At 45.5% G+C, this 17,405-nt stretch overlaps 1 protein-coding gene across 2 annotated transcripts in view; it reads left to right on the plus strand.

The window, feature by feature from the left end:
* dusp8a (dual specificity phosphatase 8a) overlaps nt 1-8,002 on the plus strand; it is a 69,552-nt gene extending 61,550 nt beyond the window's left edge. For both annotated transcript variants that reach the window (XM_063197302.1, XM_063197303.1), the window contains 4 exons: nt 1,438-1,604; nt 2,239-2,398; nt 3,163-3,286; nt 3,652-8,002. In XM_063197302.1, the coding sequence (XP_063053372.1) occupies nt 1,438-1,604; nt 2,239-2,398; nt 3,163-3,286; nt 3,652-4,963 (1,763 nt within the window). In that variant the 3' untranslated portion in view covers nt 4,964-8,002. The remainder of the gene's footprint in view (nt 1-1,437; nt 1,605-2,238; nt 2,399-3,162; nt 3,287-3,651) is intronic.
* The last annotated feature ends 9,403 nt before the right edge of the window (nt 8,003-17,405 follow it).

The following is a 17,405-nucleotide window of genomic DNA, read 5'->3' on the forward strand; positions in this document are numbered from 1 at the left end:
ACCACACCCCCACTCCTGTTCAATGCAGAAACCGCACCCAAAAATATATTATATATTTATATTACATTACATGATTTTTAAGATTAGTCATAACTTGAGAATGTCCTACAGTATAAACAATCTTGAATCTGTAGCATGCACGCACGCACGAACAAATGAATGAACATGTAAATGAATGCACTAGATATTATGCAGACACCGACGCATACACACCCTTCTCCTTCTCCTCCTCTGTCTGACTGCGGCCACCCAGGATGAACACACACACACACACACACACACACACACACACACACACACACACACACACACACACACACACACACACACACACACACACACACACACACACACACACACACTGAAAAAAGGTGTATGCATGCTGTAAGGCCGGGCCATGGCCTCTGGACTTATAGGATTGTTACTCAGGAAGGTTTATGGCACTTTTTTGTCTGTCTGAGTGTAAGAACTAGAGAGGGCAAGACGACATATGGTTACTCCCTTTTTATGACTTGGGTGCGTGCGTGTGTGTGTGTGTCTGTAGTGTGTGTGTGTGTGTGCGTGCTTATAGCTATATGTTTGTGTCTGTGTGTGTCAGAGAGGCACTGATGTGTGTGTGTGTGTGTGTGTGTGTGTGTGTGTGTGTGTGTGTGTGTGTGTGTGTGTGTGTGTGTGTGTGTGTGTGTGTGTGTGTGTGTGTGTGTGTGTGTGTGTGTGTGTGTGTGTGTGTGTGTGCGTGTTTGTCTGCATGTGTGTGTGATGTTAGGCTGAGAGAAGGGTCTTTCCGTCCCTTTGTCTGCTCGAGTTCCACTCTCTGTGTCGGCGTCTGTGTGGAAAATTACTACACCCAGTCAGTCAATCTCTCACTTTCACTGGCGCTGAACTCTGCATTGCTCTTCGTGCGTCTCTGTTGAGGGCCACACACATGAATGGCACACGGGGAACCCCAGCATCGCCTACAGGTGCATACTGTACACACAAGCCTATAATCAACTTTCACTACCTGGATGTCTGACTGGCTGGTAACTTCAAAGCCATCTGTTAGATGTCATTTGAAGTGATTTTTTTAATGATGAACGCAACCTACTTTTATCTATGTATGGAATGCACTCACACTGTGTGTGCGTGCGTGCGTGTGTGTGTGCGTGCAAGCGCATGCGTGGGGCGGAGGGGTCTGTTGTCCCAGGCCCAGGCAGAAGAGGGGGAATTTTCTTAAGAAAATGTGGGTTCCAGGCTCTTCTATTAAATCATTTACCTCTTAACTTAGCCTGGTTGTCTCCTGAACCAGCATCTTAGTATACCCCTCAGTTGGATTTATGGCACTAACTTATATACTGTATGTTGTGTGTTTGTTTATGCGTGTGATTTTGCAGGTACTAGCCTTTGTGGCACTAACTCATCCATGTCATGTCTTTGTTTGTGTGTGTGTTTTTGCAGGTGGCTTCGCTGCGTTCTCCTCCTGTTTCCCGGGGCTGTGTGAGGGGAAGCCGGCGGTGAGCCTGCCCATGAGCATCTCCCAGCCCTGCCTGCCTGCGCCCAACGTGGGCCCCACGCGCATCCTGCCCCACCTCTACCTGGGCTCGCAGAAGGACGTGCTCAACAAGGTGGGTTCAGGAGGGGGTGGGGCGCACGGACGCTCACACGCACACGCGCACACGCGCACACACACACACACACACACACACACACACACACACACACACACACACACACACACACACACACACACACACACACACACACACACACACACACACACACACACACACACACACACACACACACACACACAGACGGAAAAGAAAAAATGTGAAGAAGAAGTTACTAATGAATTTGAAAAGGATAGAGAGAATAGAATGAACACCTTTATTGCCAAGTACAAGTACAATGAGATTTCAAAGAAAGCATATCAGTTACGTAAATGTACAAGGAACAAAACCAAGCAGGAAATATCGTTGTGGGGTTTTTGTGACATTGAAATAAAGCCTTGAGCACAGTGATTAAATCAGTTGCGGCAACCAGCCACAGCCACGGCCAAGTGCTCACACCGAACACACACACACACACACACACACACACACACACACACACACACACACACACACACACACACACACACACACACACACACACACACACACTGTAAAGTAAACAGTGTTAAAAAAAAAAACGTGTACCTCTCACCTCTGTCACCTATGTCACCCCTCTAATCGTCCCTCTTCCTGATGTTTGTCACAGGAGCTGATGGCTCAGCATGGCGTCACGTATGTGCTGAACGCCAGTAACACCTGCCCCAAGCCCGAGTTCATCCAGGAGAGCCACTTCATGCGCATTCCCGTCAACGACAACTACTGCGAGAAGTTGCTGCCCTGGCTGGACAAGACCAATGCCTTCATCGGTAAGGAAATAGGTTTTAATTTAGTGTTAAGTGGAGGTTTTTTTGCATGAGGAACCATGTAGAATTTTTTTTAAAGGGTATTGCTGTGGCGCAGCGCGCTAAGCCCCCTACATTTGGGCTTGTATGCCCACGGGGACCCCGGTTTGAGTCCGGCCGGGCTCATTTCCCGATCCCACCCCGTCTCTCTGTCCCATTCGCTTCCTGTCACCATCTCAGACTGTCATATCAAATAAAGGCATATAAGCCCCTCTTATATATATATTTATAATTTATAATAATAATAATAATAATAATAATAATAATATATAAAGGACATTGCCATTCCACGCATTCTATAACTCTCGCTAACTTATGACCCCTAACAGAACATGAAAAAGCGAAAAGCATTCTGAAATGTTCAATTCTGATGAACACTCCTCGTAGAACTCATGCTATATTTGACATATTAGAAGTTGTACCACATTTTCAAATGCACGTAACTCCATAGTGAATGAGAATGGAAGCACATGTGAAAGTTTATGTAAAGGGCTGTGTGCCTTCAGGTGTGTGTTAGAGCGAGAGAGAGAGAGAGAGAGAGAGAGAGAGAGAGAGAGAGATGTAAATAGCTCCAGGAAGTTAGGAATTTGAGAAGCATGTTGGCCGCAGTGCAGCTGGGTGAGGGCAGGTATTTGAGACTCTTTTGTATGACTGAATCAGCTTTGTTGACCACCCTCCCCCTTCCCCCTCTCTCTTCTTCTTCTTCTTCCCTACTCTCCTCTCCTCAGACAAAGCCAAGGTCTCCAACTGCCGCGTGATCGTGCATTGTCTGGCTGGAATCTCCAGGTCCGCCACCATCGCCATCGCTTACATCATGAAGACAATGGGCCTGTCATCAGATGACGCATACCGGTAAATCCGCTCTCTGAGAAATTCCCGTGCTTTAAACAGTGTACACATGTAAAGGCCATTCCTATCCTGCGGGTGCAGTGTGGATAAGACTGACTCACTGTGGTTGGAGATTGGCCATGATTATCCTGGGGTTTTTCTTTTTTTTCTTCATTTGTCTAAAAAAGCTTGCAAGTCAAGTAAAGTTTCTTTGCACAAAAATAGACCTGAAGTGTGCGGATTGTCTTATTTTTATACAGAAATTTCTACTGAATCCTGCACCTTCTAAACAGATGAGCGGTGGCCTATCACAACTTAAGTTCTTCATTTGTTTAACCCTAAACCCGCTGCCTCTCAAAATTTCCCCCGTCTCTTTATTGTGTTTCCAGGTTCGTGAAGGACAAGAGGCCGTCTATCTCGCCCAACTTCAACTTCCTGGGCCAGCTGCTGGAGTTCGAGAAGGGCCTGAGGCTGCTGCAGACGCTCTCCTCCACGGACCTCTCCAGGTCTGGCCAGGACGCCCAGGAAGACGCCTCGGGCTCCACATCCGGTGGAGGTGACCAGGGGGGACCAGGGGAGAGGTCAGGCCAGACTAAAGACACCTCCTCGGAGGGCCAGGAGTGCGGAGGAGGAGGAGAGGGCTCCAAACAGCTGCAGCAGGGCTCCCCGGTCTCCCTTCAGCAAGGCTTCAACGGCCTCAACCTGTCGGCCGAGCGCATCCTGGACACCAACCGCCTCAAGCGCTCCTTCTCGCTGGACATCAAGTCCGTGTACACGCCCAACAACGGCGGTGGCGGCTGCGGCAACGGCACGTTCCGGCCCGTGCCCACCCACTCGGACGACGTGCCCAAACTGTGCAAGCTGGACAGCCCCAGTGCGCCCAACGGCATCTGCGCCTACTCTCCCGCTTCGGACAGCGGCGGCTCCATCGAGTCGCCCGGGCTGGTGCTGTCGGGCATCACTGGCTCCGGTAGTGGCGGCGGCGGGGCAGGGGAGGGCCGCACCCGCTCCCGGCGGAAATCCTCCAAGCACAGCGTCAGCAGCGTAGGCAGCTCTCCGGTGCACTCCCTTGGCTTGGGCCGCTCCCAGCCCGTGCACAAGAGCCCTAGCCTGGACCTGAGCCTGCAGCCGGGGGGGCAGCAAACACCGGGCCTCTTCCTGGGACTCCCGCCGCTAGGCTCCGGCCCCATGTGGACCAAGCACAGGGACACGGTGCAGGCGTCCACTCCTGTCACGCCCGTCACGCCCACCGGTGACGTGCCATGGTTCTACGAGTCCCTGGTTGGTGGTGGTGGTGGTGGCGGCAGCAGTGGTGGTGGCACCAGTGGAGGGGACTTCAGCGCCGGAGGTTCAGCCCACGCTGCTCTGGGTTGCAGCAGCCTACCCAGCGGGGGCAACTCCTCTTCCACATCCTTGTCCGCCGCCACGGCGTCTTCATCATCATCATCATCGGCGGCGGGTTGCGTTCGGGAGAAGGCCGGCGAGCTTCGAGACGCCAGGGCTAGCTGGCACGAAGACGCCAGTGCCGCCGCCGCTGCCAGCTCCTCGGCACAGAGTCAGACCGACAAACAGTTCAAGCGGCGCAGCTGCCAGATGGAGTTCGAGGAGGGCATCTCGGAGACGCGCTCCTGCGAGGAGCTGGGCAAGATGAGCAAGCAGTCCAGCTTCTCCGGCAGCATGGAGATCATCGAGGTGTCCTGACAGGTCCCGCGCTGCTGGACAGAACAGCGACCCGCAGGGGCCTGAGAGAGGGGCGCGAGAGAGACACTAACAGCAGGGGTGTCAAAAACACCTGGTTCAGAAGTGAGAACCCCGCCACGGTTTCCACCCAACACAAACTGAGGTCAATGAGTAAGCTGCCTACCTGTCTTGAGTACTCATTACCGTCAGCTGATTCAGCCGATGCTGCTGTTTGGATCAAATCAGTGGCAGGGTTTTTACGTTTTGAACCCGGGACTGATATCTCCTCAGATATAGAGACAGAGACCTTACTCTCCACGCCATGGAGGGAAGGACACTGGGGTGGGTGGGTGGGATGGGTGGGCTTTAGGATTGTGGGTAATTTATAATGCACAGCGCTTTTTTTGTTGTTTTGTCTAGCTTTTTTGTTGTTTTTTTTAAAAATCGCATCCATGCGACACAAACTCTTGGTAAAGGACTTCAACCAAGGACTTCAGTTTTTTTTTTTAATGGGATATTTCTCAGCAGCAAGAGAGCGTGAGGTGGGCAGAGTTCAACATCTTCTATACAGCACACAGACTCTTATGACTCTATGGTGAAAAAGCCTTGGCTGGCTATGGATGGACTTCAGGTGTGTGTGTGTGTGTGTGTGTGTGTGTGCGTGCGTGTGTGCGTGCGTGCGGTTGTGTATCTCCCAGGGAAGCACTCGCCAAACAGTGGAACCCCCCTCCCCCCATCAAGCACATTGTGTGGTGAAGACACACAGCTGTATTCTGAGGACAGTGAATCACACACTCTCAATGTGTACAGATGAAGGACCGTGTTTGTGTGTTTGTATGTGTGTGGTTCAGTGAATAGTCCATCCCCTCAACCAAAAGTAGATCTCCAGACAATTTCTGGGTCCTTTTTTGTTGGAAGGACATGCTCTTATTGTCTCACTCTAGCCCCATAATGAAACCCCATCTCCCCCCAGTGTTTGCAATTTAGCTAGCTGTGGTTTTAAAGGGGTTTTTGGGGTGGGGGTTGGGGGGCGGGTTTAGTAGCCGCCGGGGTCCCTTTTGTGATTGGTCATCAGCACGATGCCTCCTTTTGGATTGGTCATCCGCTGCACGATGCCTCCTCCCTGATGTCATCTCCTCCTAGCACTGAGCATGCTGAACAGCTGCTGGTCCCGTATTGACAGACTCTATATATCTTCTATTACGAATAGCTATTTTAATGGACTACAATGTTTCTCCCAGGTTATAAAATTCATTTAATTTATTACTATATGTTCATTCTGGTAATGAGAAAATAATATAATGACTGTGTAAGTTTCTTTGTGTTGATTGCAATTTTTTTGTTGCTGGAAGATATTTATATAAAACACATACAAGCATACACACACACACACACACACAACAATAAGCAATAGCGCTGTTTCCCCCTCCCAGTATGCATTTTTGGGCTGTAGCGAGAGCACTCCTAGGCCTGGGATCATCTGATGTGAAGGGTACCACAATGTTCAGATTTAAACAAAAAACACCCGTAATTACATACCATACAGTTTTGGCCAGCCAAGTGGGGTCTGTGCATGACGTAGAACAGAACAGTCTTGCCTCCCTGTTTCAGGGGTTATTATAAAACACAGTCTACTCGAAGTATCTGAAGGAACAGTCCCAGAGAATTGACGGCAATGTGCTTTCAGTTACGAATCAGTATTTTTTGTTATCCCTTTCTTTGGCATATTGTGTTTGTCGGATTATTCTGAGGAATTTATAGTACTGAAAAGCACAACGAAAATAACTCAAGAAGAGGGAGAAATGAGGGAGGATTTTTTTTCGCTTCTCAGCCCTTTCAGCAACTTTGCATATTTATACTTTATTTATTGTCTGAAGGTTGTTTGAGTGTGTATGGAAGGGAGAGAATGAGTGAAGCCCAAGCTCTTGAATTTAGAATTGGACATGGTCTTAGGTTCATCTTAGAACTTCCTCAGAGACTTATTTTCCCTTTGCTATAGGTAGCCTAACCACACATCACCCTTCATCATCCATCTAAATAGCGTTCAAGCGTATATCTTGATCTCTCTGCTGGCAAGGTCTCGCAACATATTTAAAAATACAGTGTTCATTCAACACTTGGGGAGTCAATTCAACAACTTCTAGAGGGGGTTTGGTCCCACAACACTCTCTGTGTGTTGAATTAACGCTGCACTTTTACTGTGCATGGCTTGAGATGTGACCTGAAGACGGATGTAAACTTAACTCCGTGCTTGACGTCCTGAACTATGGGCTAGTCTCTGGGTCTGATGCTACACTACAGTACAACCACCAACCTGCACTTCTCAGGGGGAGTTCCTCGATCGCCAAGCCCAACGCCAAGCACAGTACTCCAGCACAATCATGGTGTAGTGCACGTTCTACATCCCTTCATTATGCTCTCTCTCTCCATCCATCCCTCCCTCTCGCTCTCTCTCTCTCTCTCTCTCTCACTTCCTCCCTTCCATCCTCCCTCTATCTCTCGCTCTCATTTCCTTTCACCCTTCATTGATTTCCAAAGGAGTAATCAGACAAAAGAGTGGTAGTGCGTAGGGCCGGTCAGTGTGAATGTGAATGCCGTGTAGCCCACTAGGGCAAGAGAGGAAGGGTGTATTTATTTGTGTACCTTTCTGTTAGCTTTTCTGTATTGCAGCCTTTTGCCCTTTTCATGTATTTTGTGCTGCTGTAAAACTCAGACCTGGATTTCTCCCACTTCCCACTTCCTGTGTGAGTCTTTCATTACTTCTGTGTTTATAAAGGTTGTTATATATTTAATTACTGTAAAGAGAAGATGCAGGATGTCGTTATTGCTTAATTTGTTTATTATTATTATTATTATTATTATTATTATTATTATGTTGTGTAAATAGCAACAACATCTAGATAAATATTCATGTAGGTATCTTTTTAAGACACAAATCCTTACACGTTAGGCTGCTTGAAGCAAAATACCTCAGGTTCTATTGAAAGGCTCTTTTTTTCTCCCCTTGTAACTGTTTTTTTTGTGAAAATGAAACAAAAATACAATGAGAAAATACAAAAATATCTGCCTCTGTCATCAGTTTTATATCAATCATGTATCATGTCTGCCACCACCTCATACCGCAGATAACTACTGCCAAAAGGAACACCAAAACATACAGTATCTGACATGAGGGTCAAGACCTTACTTTTCCAGATTTTTACCTTGTAATGGCCTTTTAAGTCACAAAGACGTAATGGAAACACAGTATGTAAAAGTACACTTAAAAGGCACTTAAAGGCACTTATACTCCATGTGGGTATAACATTTAGCATGGCAATTACATCTCCCTTCACCAGTGTACTGTATCGATATTATCTAAAACATATAAGCATCAACTAGTTAATAATAATAGGGCATTGTAGCAGTTGTTTCAGAGTATCTCAGGCTGTATTGACCTGCAATGCAGTATACAAAGGATGGCGAATTTCAAAATAAATAATTTATAATTTAAAATAAAGAAATTCTGGTCCCAGTCTGGTCCCATTCAAAACAGGCACATGTTTTTAAGCATTTATTCTCACTAAATGAGCTTGCTGAGAGCAGAAATGACCGAGGCCTGGACTGGTCATCAGGAATACTGGGCATTTCCTGGTGGGTCAATGGTCCTCAGGTTCCAATGCTATTGGTCTTCTTAGTGACCACCATCCCGCTGCATAAAAATACCCTGGCCTTTTCTTTGGTCCATGCTCAGCCCTGCTGATGGCTAATCTATAATTGTGGCAGAACAAGGCCAGTCGGTTTGAGATTAGCGGTGGAAGTGTAGCCAAAGGAAGATAAGCCCCAGGCCTTACGCAACTTATGCAATACCTTGAAATGACTTTTGTGTGAACTACTCAGCTGTAGGACTAATGAAATCATTAGTGTTACCGGTGTTCGACTTCGAACATAAGGCCATGACAAATTTTCATTGTTTCAAGTTATGCTGCAGTTATCCAGTTCAAGGTCTAGTTTTGGGTGTGCACAGATCCTGTTCAAAACAGACTCCAATATTCTTGTGTATTCAAGAGAAAGCAAAGTTAGTTGTGAGATTTACTTTATTGTATATTATTATACATCATACAGTATATACAGTCCCAAGAAAAAGTTTGTACACCCTTTGAAATTTCTTACATTTCTGTCAAAATTGATCATAAAACATGGTCTGATCTTCCTGGAAATCTCAAGAAGGAACAACCAGAGTCTGCTTTAATTAATTCCACCCAAACATTTACATGTTATCATATTTTTATTGGTCTGAAGGCCATAACATTCACAGGAGAGCATGGCATAAGTAAGTACACCCTTACATTAAGTAGGTTTTAACCCTCAGTTAGTTGCAATATCATCAACCAGACTTGTCCTGTAGTTGCAGATCAGATTAACAAAACAATCTGTTTGTATCTTGTCTCTCTCTTCTTTAGAGAACTGCCTCTCGTCAGCAAGGTTTGTGGGATGTCTGGAGTGCATAGCTTTCTTGACTTCATGCCATATAATCTCAATTGTTTTTGTCAGGGCTTTGACTGGGCTATTTCAGAATGTGTATTTCATTATTATGAAGCCATTCTAAAGTTGATTTGCTTCTAAAGTATGGGTTGTTGTCACATTTCAGGACCCATACTCTTGTGTGCTTCAACTGTGTGACAGACTTCCTCACGTTTTTTCTGTAAAATATCACAACAAATTTGAGTTCATTGTTCCACTGATAATAGCAAACTGTCAAGGGCCTGAGGCAGCAAGGAAGCCGCATATAATGATGCTCCCGCCACCATACTCAGAAGAGGAGATGTAACCAAGAATAGCTAAAAATGGGATTAATTCTGCCAATCTAAAATTAATGGGGTTTCTGACCAAAAAAATATTGCCGCACCTTTGAGGTTTGCGAAAAAGCATTTATATGCTTCATAGAATTACTGCAAAATATTCTATAGACCAACGTTGAAACCAAAGTTGAATTGTTCAGGGGAACACACAATGTCATGTTTGGAGGAGAACTGGAGAACCACACCTTCACCAAAACATCATCTCCACCTTTGAGTATGGTGGCGGGAGCATCATTATATGCGGCTACCTTCCTGTCTCAGGCCCTTTTCAGTTTGCTATTATCAGTGGAACAATGAACTCAGAAGTTTATCGAGATATTTTACAGAAAAAAGTGAGATAGTCTGTCAAACAGTTGAAGCACACAAGAGTATGGGTCCTGAAATGTGAAACAACCCATACTTTAGAAGCAAATCGACTTTAGAATGGCTTCATAATAATTAAATACACATTCTGGAATAGCCCAGTCAAAGCCCTGACAAAAAACAATTGAGATTATATGGCATGAAGTCAAGAAAGCTATGCACTCCAGACATCCCACAAACCTTGCTGACGAGAGGCAGTTTTCTAAAGAAGAGGGAGACCAGATACATCCAGATTGTTTTGTTAATCTGATCTGCAACTACAGGAAACATCTGGTTGAGGTTATTGTGACTAACTTAGGGTTAAAACCTATTGAATGCTAGGGTGTACTTACTTATGCCTTGCTGTCCTGTGAATGTTTACATCTTATGGCCAATGAAAATATGAAAACTTGTAAATGTTGGGGTTGAATTAGTTAAAGCAGACTCTGGTTGTTCCTTCTTGTGATTTCCGGGAAGATCAGACCATGTTTTATGACCAATTTTAACAGAAAGGTAAGAAATTTCAAAGGGTGTACAAACTTTTTCTTGGGACTGTATTTCAATACAGAAAAGTAAATGACTGGGGTTAAGATGGAATAATAACAATAAGGAGAAGACGATGATGCTGCCAGTGTGCCTAAGTCATGAGACACAATGTGTCATGTGGTAAACCAGACAGACATACCTACTATACAGCTTTCTCCAAATTACCACCCAGTGACCTGGGGCAGAAGCCATGAGGTTGAGCTTCCAGGTCACAGTGAAACCAGAGACATGGATACTCCAGGAAGCCTAAAGGGCTCTCGGTTTTTCTGGGAAAGAGAAAAAAATCGTCATCTTTTGACGGGTAGTCCATGTGGAATTTTCCCCCAAATATCTGGTCTCTGTATTGGTATTGTGTCTTGGTCTCTGAGGTTGCTTGCCAGAAGTGTGTGGCTTTCACCACCCTTTGTTCCCTAATCCCACCAATTCAGTGTCCTCTCTGGTTAAAAAAATTCCCATCATCAATAGCCTCAGGTATGCATGGAGGCCAGGGCAGAGAGTATAATTTACCATTCCTTTTCAATCAGAACGGTGCATGATAATCATCACTTATCATTACGTAACCTAAAAACATAACCACAACATAACCAAAAACGTAACCACAATCACATTTGTGTTGTCTTATATGAGACCTCCCATTGATTTTAACAAATGTTGGACCTTTTCCAAGATTCAAGCTGTTAATGGGCACACTCTAAACCCTAAATTTTTTGGACTATGTGAAAAGTTTTTAAAAGAGTTGTGTAATAATTCATGATCATATTAGAAATATAAATGTATGGGTTAAAACGTTTTTTTAAAAGAGCTCAAATGAATTAGTCTTTCATGGATATTTCAATAGGATAATGAATAATAATGCAGATTTTCTATTATACTGCAGTGTTCTACTATGTAGGACAGAACAATGGCATTAAAAGAGGAGAAGGGTATAACAACTCTTTCTTTCATGTTTTAAAAGCAGAAAAGATATCCAGATGATAAGACAATGAGCATTTTATTTGTCAGGCTTGTTTCATCTGATATAGAATTGCCCGTTAGCCAAACACTGACCTAACTAATTATTGAACTGTGCAGCAGAGCACATTCAGGATTTCTTGTGCTGCCACCATCTGATAATATATGAAATACTGCCATCTACTGTTCACTTGTTAACTTGCCGCTCCTGCGTACTAGATAGACGGGCATAGGCCTACATAGCCGCCTATGTGGCTGAAGCCCTTTTGCTCAGTTGGAGGTTGGCCAAGCTCTGGTTCTCATCTTGTGTTAACAAGCTATCCTAAAGAACACATTTTTAAAATTTCAGAAAAAAGGAAAAAAACGGAAGTGCTGTGTGGATCCAGACTTTTTTACACGGGTGCTCTAATAGTAAGTAGGTAAAGTAGACATCAAAAAATAAAGAACAGGAAACTGTGGGAACTGTGTTCTTATTTTTTACTTTTTCAAAGGCAAATAGACTGCCCGACACGTTTCGACCTACACGTTCTTTGTCGGATTCTTTGTCAGGGTCCTTTGTAAAAGTATTTTAAGGAGGGGGAGAAAGAAATGGGGGAGAATCGGCAAATGACCTCGGACTGGAATTAAACCTGGGTCCCTGCCGTAATAGTACAGCACACTAGACAAGCCCACTGAGCCATGCCCCACCCACTGCTCAAAAGGACACTTTAGTTTTGATTGACAGAGGGCTATGCAGAGCTGACTGACTGTAACAACCCTCCAGTACAGTACAGTATAGTATAGTCAAGGGCATAACAGGATGGAACCGGACTGGGGCCAGAAGCACTCCCCTTGTCTGGTGTAGCTTATATTTGTATTGATCTGAAGCTTAAAGGCACCAGCCACTTCCTGGTTCCAAGAAGTGACATTTATTTTCTTTGAGCATCGCTTAAAACCTGCTTTTGTGGGTGACTTGGGAATGCGAGGGATGTTTATGAAAAAAACAACGAACAAAATGTGTTTTTGGGCTTTCATGGCTGTATTTCAGACAGGACAGTGAGAGTGTGACAGGAAATGAGTGAGAGAGTGAGAGGGGAGGGATTGGCAAAGTGACCTGGTTCTCACGCGATGGTTGTTACCAACCTCACGATGTTTAACGAAGATGCACGAAGCACGAAGGGTCTGCGTGAGAGCCAGGCTATCAGCAAGGACCTCGGGTCAGAATCGAACCCAGGTCACCAGCATAATGGTACGGCATCTTAGCTCATTGATCCACCGACCACACCCCCTAATCCACATTTTAGTTGTCATGTATGTATATGATGTATTAATAAATTATGTTTTAGATAAAATACTGAATACTGATGAATAGAGGTGCAAAACACATACCAGAAAAGGAGGTGCTGGCAACCAGTAAAACATTTGCAAGAGGAGGGAAGTGCCGCACACTCCTGAGTTGCACAAATAAGTCTTTAATGTGACAATGTTTCGGCCTGTTGGCTTACCTCAGGTCACCGCAATTCAAAATATTGAATACTATACTGTCACCAAATAATCATTACATGAATATGCTGGATCCACTGTCAAGGTAAGATTAATAACCCCTCCTTCTTAGGCATGCAAAATCATTACCTGGAGACAATGTCATGTCATGGTTCAGGCTTCCCTCAGCTGACTCGGTACCATCCTTTGTGTGGTCAGTGGGTGGATGCAACCACCAATCAGGACATCTATCGACACCATCATTGAACTTCAGTCTCACTCCAGTGCCAGTGCAGTTGTGTAGGCCTGTCCACAGGGTCGCTGACATCTCAGATAGATAGATAGATAGTTTATTTGTCCTTTCGGAAAATTGTTCTGTGACATTTTCAGTGCATCTGATGCAATTACAAAGACATTACAATAAACAAAAACACAATAGACAAACACAACCCCCCCTCCTCCCTCTATAGGACAAGAAGACAGGTTGACAAAAAACCCAACTTAAACACAGTAAAGTGCAGTTATTCAGTACCAAAGTGCAATGTGCTATTCCGTCTAAGTTACAGTTGTCTTATTTAACATGGATATACTAGTAGGTATAAATGATCGGCGGGCTCTGTTTGTCTTAAATGAAGGCATCCTAAACCTCCTACCTGAAGGCAACAACTCATGTGCCTGCTGTAAGGGGCTGGGACCATGACAAAGTCATCTGAAAGGCCCCCACCAGCCCAATACTTACAATGTAATGAGGACCCAATTCTGGGCCCTGTCGCTCCCTGGTCCCGGGATAAATGCACGTGTACAGAGGACATCTTTTTCCCGACCTCACTAAACTGCAAAAGGAGAAGTGGCTTGCTTTTTGCAAAGGATTGTGCAAAATTTACTCCATGAGACAGAAAACTGAGACGTGTCTGTTTTCTTTTTTTTCAGCAAACATCAGGACACTGACTGCAATGGAGTTCATTACACTGACGTTAGGCAATGGGTGCCATCTCCTCAACTGAGTTTCTTGTCCCCTGTGTATGGTGCCCTACTCGTCTGAATGGTGACTACAAAATTTAGTTCTAGTTTGCAAGGGGTATATGGGATGTTGATGTAAGAACAGTAGACCTATGAAAAATGCCCCCCTCATTTCAGCTCAGAAAGCCCAGATACCCTGGTTAGCCTATTTGCTTAGTGCCCATTGTCCTAGTAAATATCTGCATAGTATATGATATGCAAATTGCTCCATGCAGTGGCAATCACTTGGCACTAGGCCCCACTTGTGGACAACAGGCCCTCATATCCTCCTCATGAAATCTGTTTCTGTTTCATTTGAGGTAGTTGCAGGTTATGTCAATTATCTTATTCATTACCTGGCTGGAACAAGAGTTGCGTATCACATTAGGCCAGATTATGCATCAATCAGAATGATCGCTTGGACTGAAAAATCAGACAGATTAATCTAATCGCAATTATGTGTCAGTAAGTAGCTGTATGCATGCTTCCAGTGAATTCCATCACACTTTAGTTGCTAACACTTTGAAGATGTGAAAATTGTTTCGTTATAAAATGCTAGGTCTCCAGAGAATCACTGTCACCCTCTGCAAAACTTCCCCTTTGCTCTTCAGTGGTCACAAAACATTGTTGATGCAGGGCCAAAAAAATACTTAGGCATGCAGTGCATAACATTAACATTTGTTGTACTGTGGAAATACATCTGCTGATGCAACTGGACACATCGTCAGTGATGTTGCTGAAATCATTGGGTGTTTCGGGTCTTTCAACATCATACACCATCATCCAGGCGACCCAGCCTGGGTGATCAGTCCCCAGCTTGTGTACAGTTCAACAGTTAACAGTTGGCTGACTAACTACCACGACTCCATGACACGCCTCTCTTAAGCCATAGTCATCTTGAGGCCCTCTCTGCCGCTTCGGTGGTGTTGCGGATGGCTCTCCTCTTCTGGTGTCCGACGATGCCTAAGCCTCCAAGTGCATTGACGAAGGACCGAGCTGCAAAGCCTCTGCAGCCTACCTCAATTGGGAGGCACTTAGCCCTCCACCCTGATTGCTGGCAGTCACTGACCAGTCCTGAGTACTTGGAAAGCTTCCTTTCAAAGGCTTCTTCCAGGCGGTTTTCCCACGGGAATGTCAGCTCCAGCATGATGACTTGTTTGGTGGCGTCTGACACAAGTACAACATCAGGGCGAAGGGTGGTGGCTGCGATGCGGCTCGGGAACTTGAGTTGCTCTTCAAGGTCCACTAGCAGCTGCCAGTCCCTTGCAGAGGTCAGGATTCCTGCTGGTGCTCTTCCAGATGGGGCAACTGGTTCTCCAGCCTTAACGAAGGCAATGGCTTTCTTGCCCATGCCAGTCCTATGCTGATGGCTTTAGCGATGGTCTTCAGGACTTGGTCGTGCCTCCGCCAGTACCGCCCTTCTCCTAGCGCTGTGGAACAGCTGCTTAGGACGTGTTCTAAGGTGCCTCTCTTAGAACACAAAGGGCAAGCTGGTGACTCTGCTAAGCCCCAAGTGTGCAAGTTTGATTGATGGACTGGGCAGCACTTCGTATACAGCCTGGACAAGGAATTTGATGCGGTGAGGCTCCGCTCTCCAGATGTCAGTCCAGGTCACTTTCCCCTCTAACGCATTCTCCCATCTCGTCCAGGCCCCCTGCTGTCTCATGCCCACCGACTTGCAAGATCTGATTTCCTCTTCTACTGCCCTCACCTCTTCTTGGACCAAGCGCCGCCTCTCCTTCCCCCTGGGGTTCATTGCGGAGTTGGAAAGGATCCCAGGCCTGCTCTGCCTCGTGTCACCACTCACAAGGGCCCTATGCCGCAGCCTAGCTTCGACCATTTGAACAGCCTCTTCTGCCTTCCACTTCCTGCCAGTCCTCACCTGGATTCCAGCATTGGCCACCTTTGGATCGCTGGAGTCTCTGTACAGCACCACTTCTCTTGCTCGTGTTACCTTAAATTCCTCCTCCAAGGATTTGAAGGGCAATTGCAGTTTGTTACTGCGCCCGTAGAGTGCGATGCTGCTCAGGCTCTTTGGTAACCCCAGCCATCTCCATAGGTGGCGGCATAGACAAGGAGAGGCCACAGAATCCTAGGGAGGATGCCATGCTGATAGACCCACGCTTTGTATTTACCAGGGAGGCCAGATTTATCCACAGATTTCAGCCAGCCATCTAGCTCAGCACAAGCTGTCTGAATAGATGTTTTGTCTTTGAGGGAGCTGTCAAAGACCTTACCAAGACTCTTGACTGGCTTTTCTGTGATTGATGGAATGGGAGTGCCTGCGATGTTAAAGCGGAACTTGTCCTCCACCTTTCCTTTCCTCAGTACCATGGATCTCGACTTAGCAGGTTTGAACCTCATTCGGGCCCACACCATCATCTTCTCCAGACCCTTCAATGACCACCGACATCCTGGGACAGATTCTGTGGTGACTGTAACGTCATCCATGAATGCCCTGATGGGTGGTTGCAGTTGTCCAGAGCTCATGAGGGGTCCTCTACACTCTGGTTCAGCAGACTTGGTGAGCATGTTCATGGCCAAGGAGAATAGTGTCACAGAGATTGTACACCCTGTGATTATACAGCCTGTGGATCATACCCTCATCCTGAAGTTGTTGTAGTAGTCAGCGATGAGGTCTCTGCACCTGCTGGGGACATGGTGTTTCGCCAGACTGAGCTGGACCAGCTGATGGGGAATGGAGCCGAATGCATTGGCCAGGTCAAGCCATAGCACTGACAGGTTACCCTTGTTCTCTATTGCCTCTCAGATAAGCTGCGTCACCACACCTGTATGCTCCACACCAGTGTTAATTTTGTCGACTAGACAAAGACTAAATATATTAGTCGACTAACCTTTTGAGAGTTTAATCGACTAAATTCTGACTAACAAAAATGATCTGTGAAAGACTTAAACGAGACTAAAATGTTGAGGACTTTAAGTCGACTAAATAATGACTAAACAAAAATGATTTGTGAAAGACTAAAAGTGACTAAGACTAAGAACTAACTTTTAGTCGACTAAATTCTGACTAACAAAAATGATTTGTGAAAGACTAAAAACGACCAAGACGTAGACTTTTTTGGGGGGCTCAGACATAAATTGGTACAACCACAACTAAAAGCTATAAATTAATTGTTAATTGGTAATTAACCTTTAAAGGGACACTATGGGATTTAAAAAATGATTAATTACAGCTGAATCCATCCACCGATTTTACTTTTAGCAGACTGACCCTAACGAATATTGGGGGAGAAGCTTCTCTAACAAAACAAAAATCCCTTTACGAATACGTAGCACCAGCGACATATTCACATTTGTAT

Source organism: Engraulis encrasicolus, chromosome 4, assembly GCF_034702125.1.
Source record: "Engraulis encrasicolus isolate BLACKSEA-1 chromosome 4, IST_EnEncr_1.0, whole genome shotgun sequence".
NCBI lineage: Eukaryota > Metazoa > Chordata > Actinopteri > Clupeiformes > Engraulidae > Engraulis > Engraulis encrasicolus.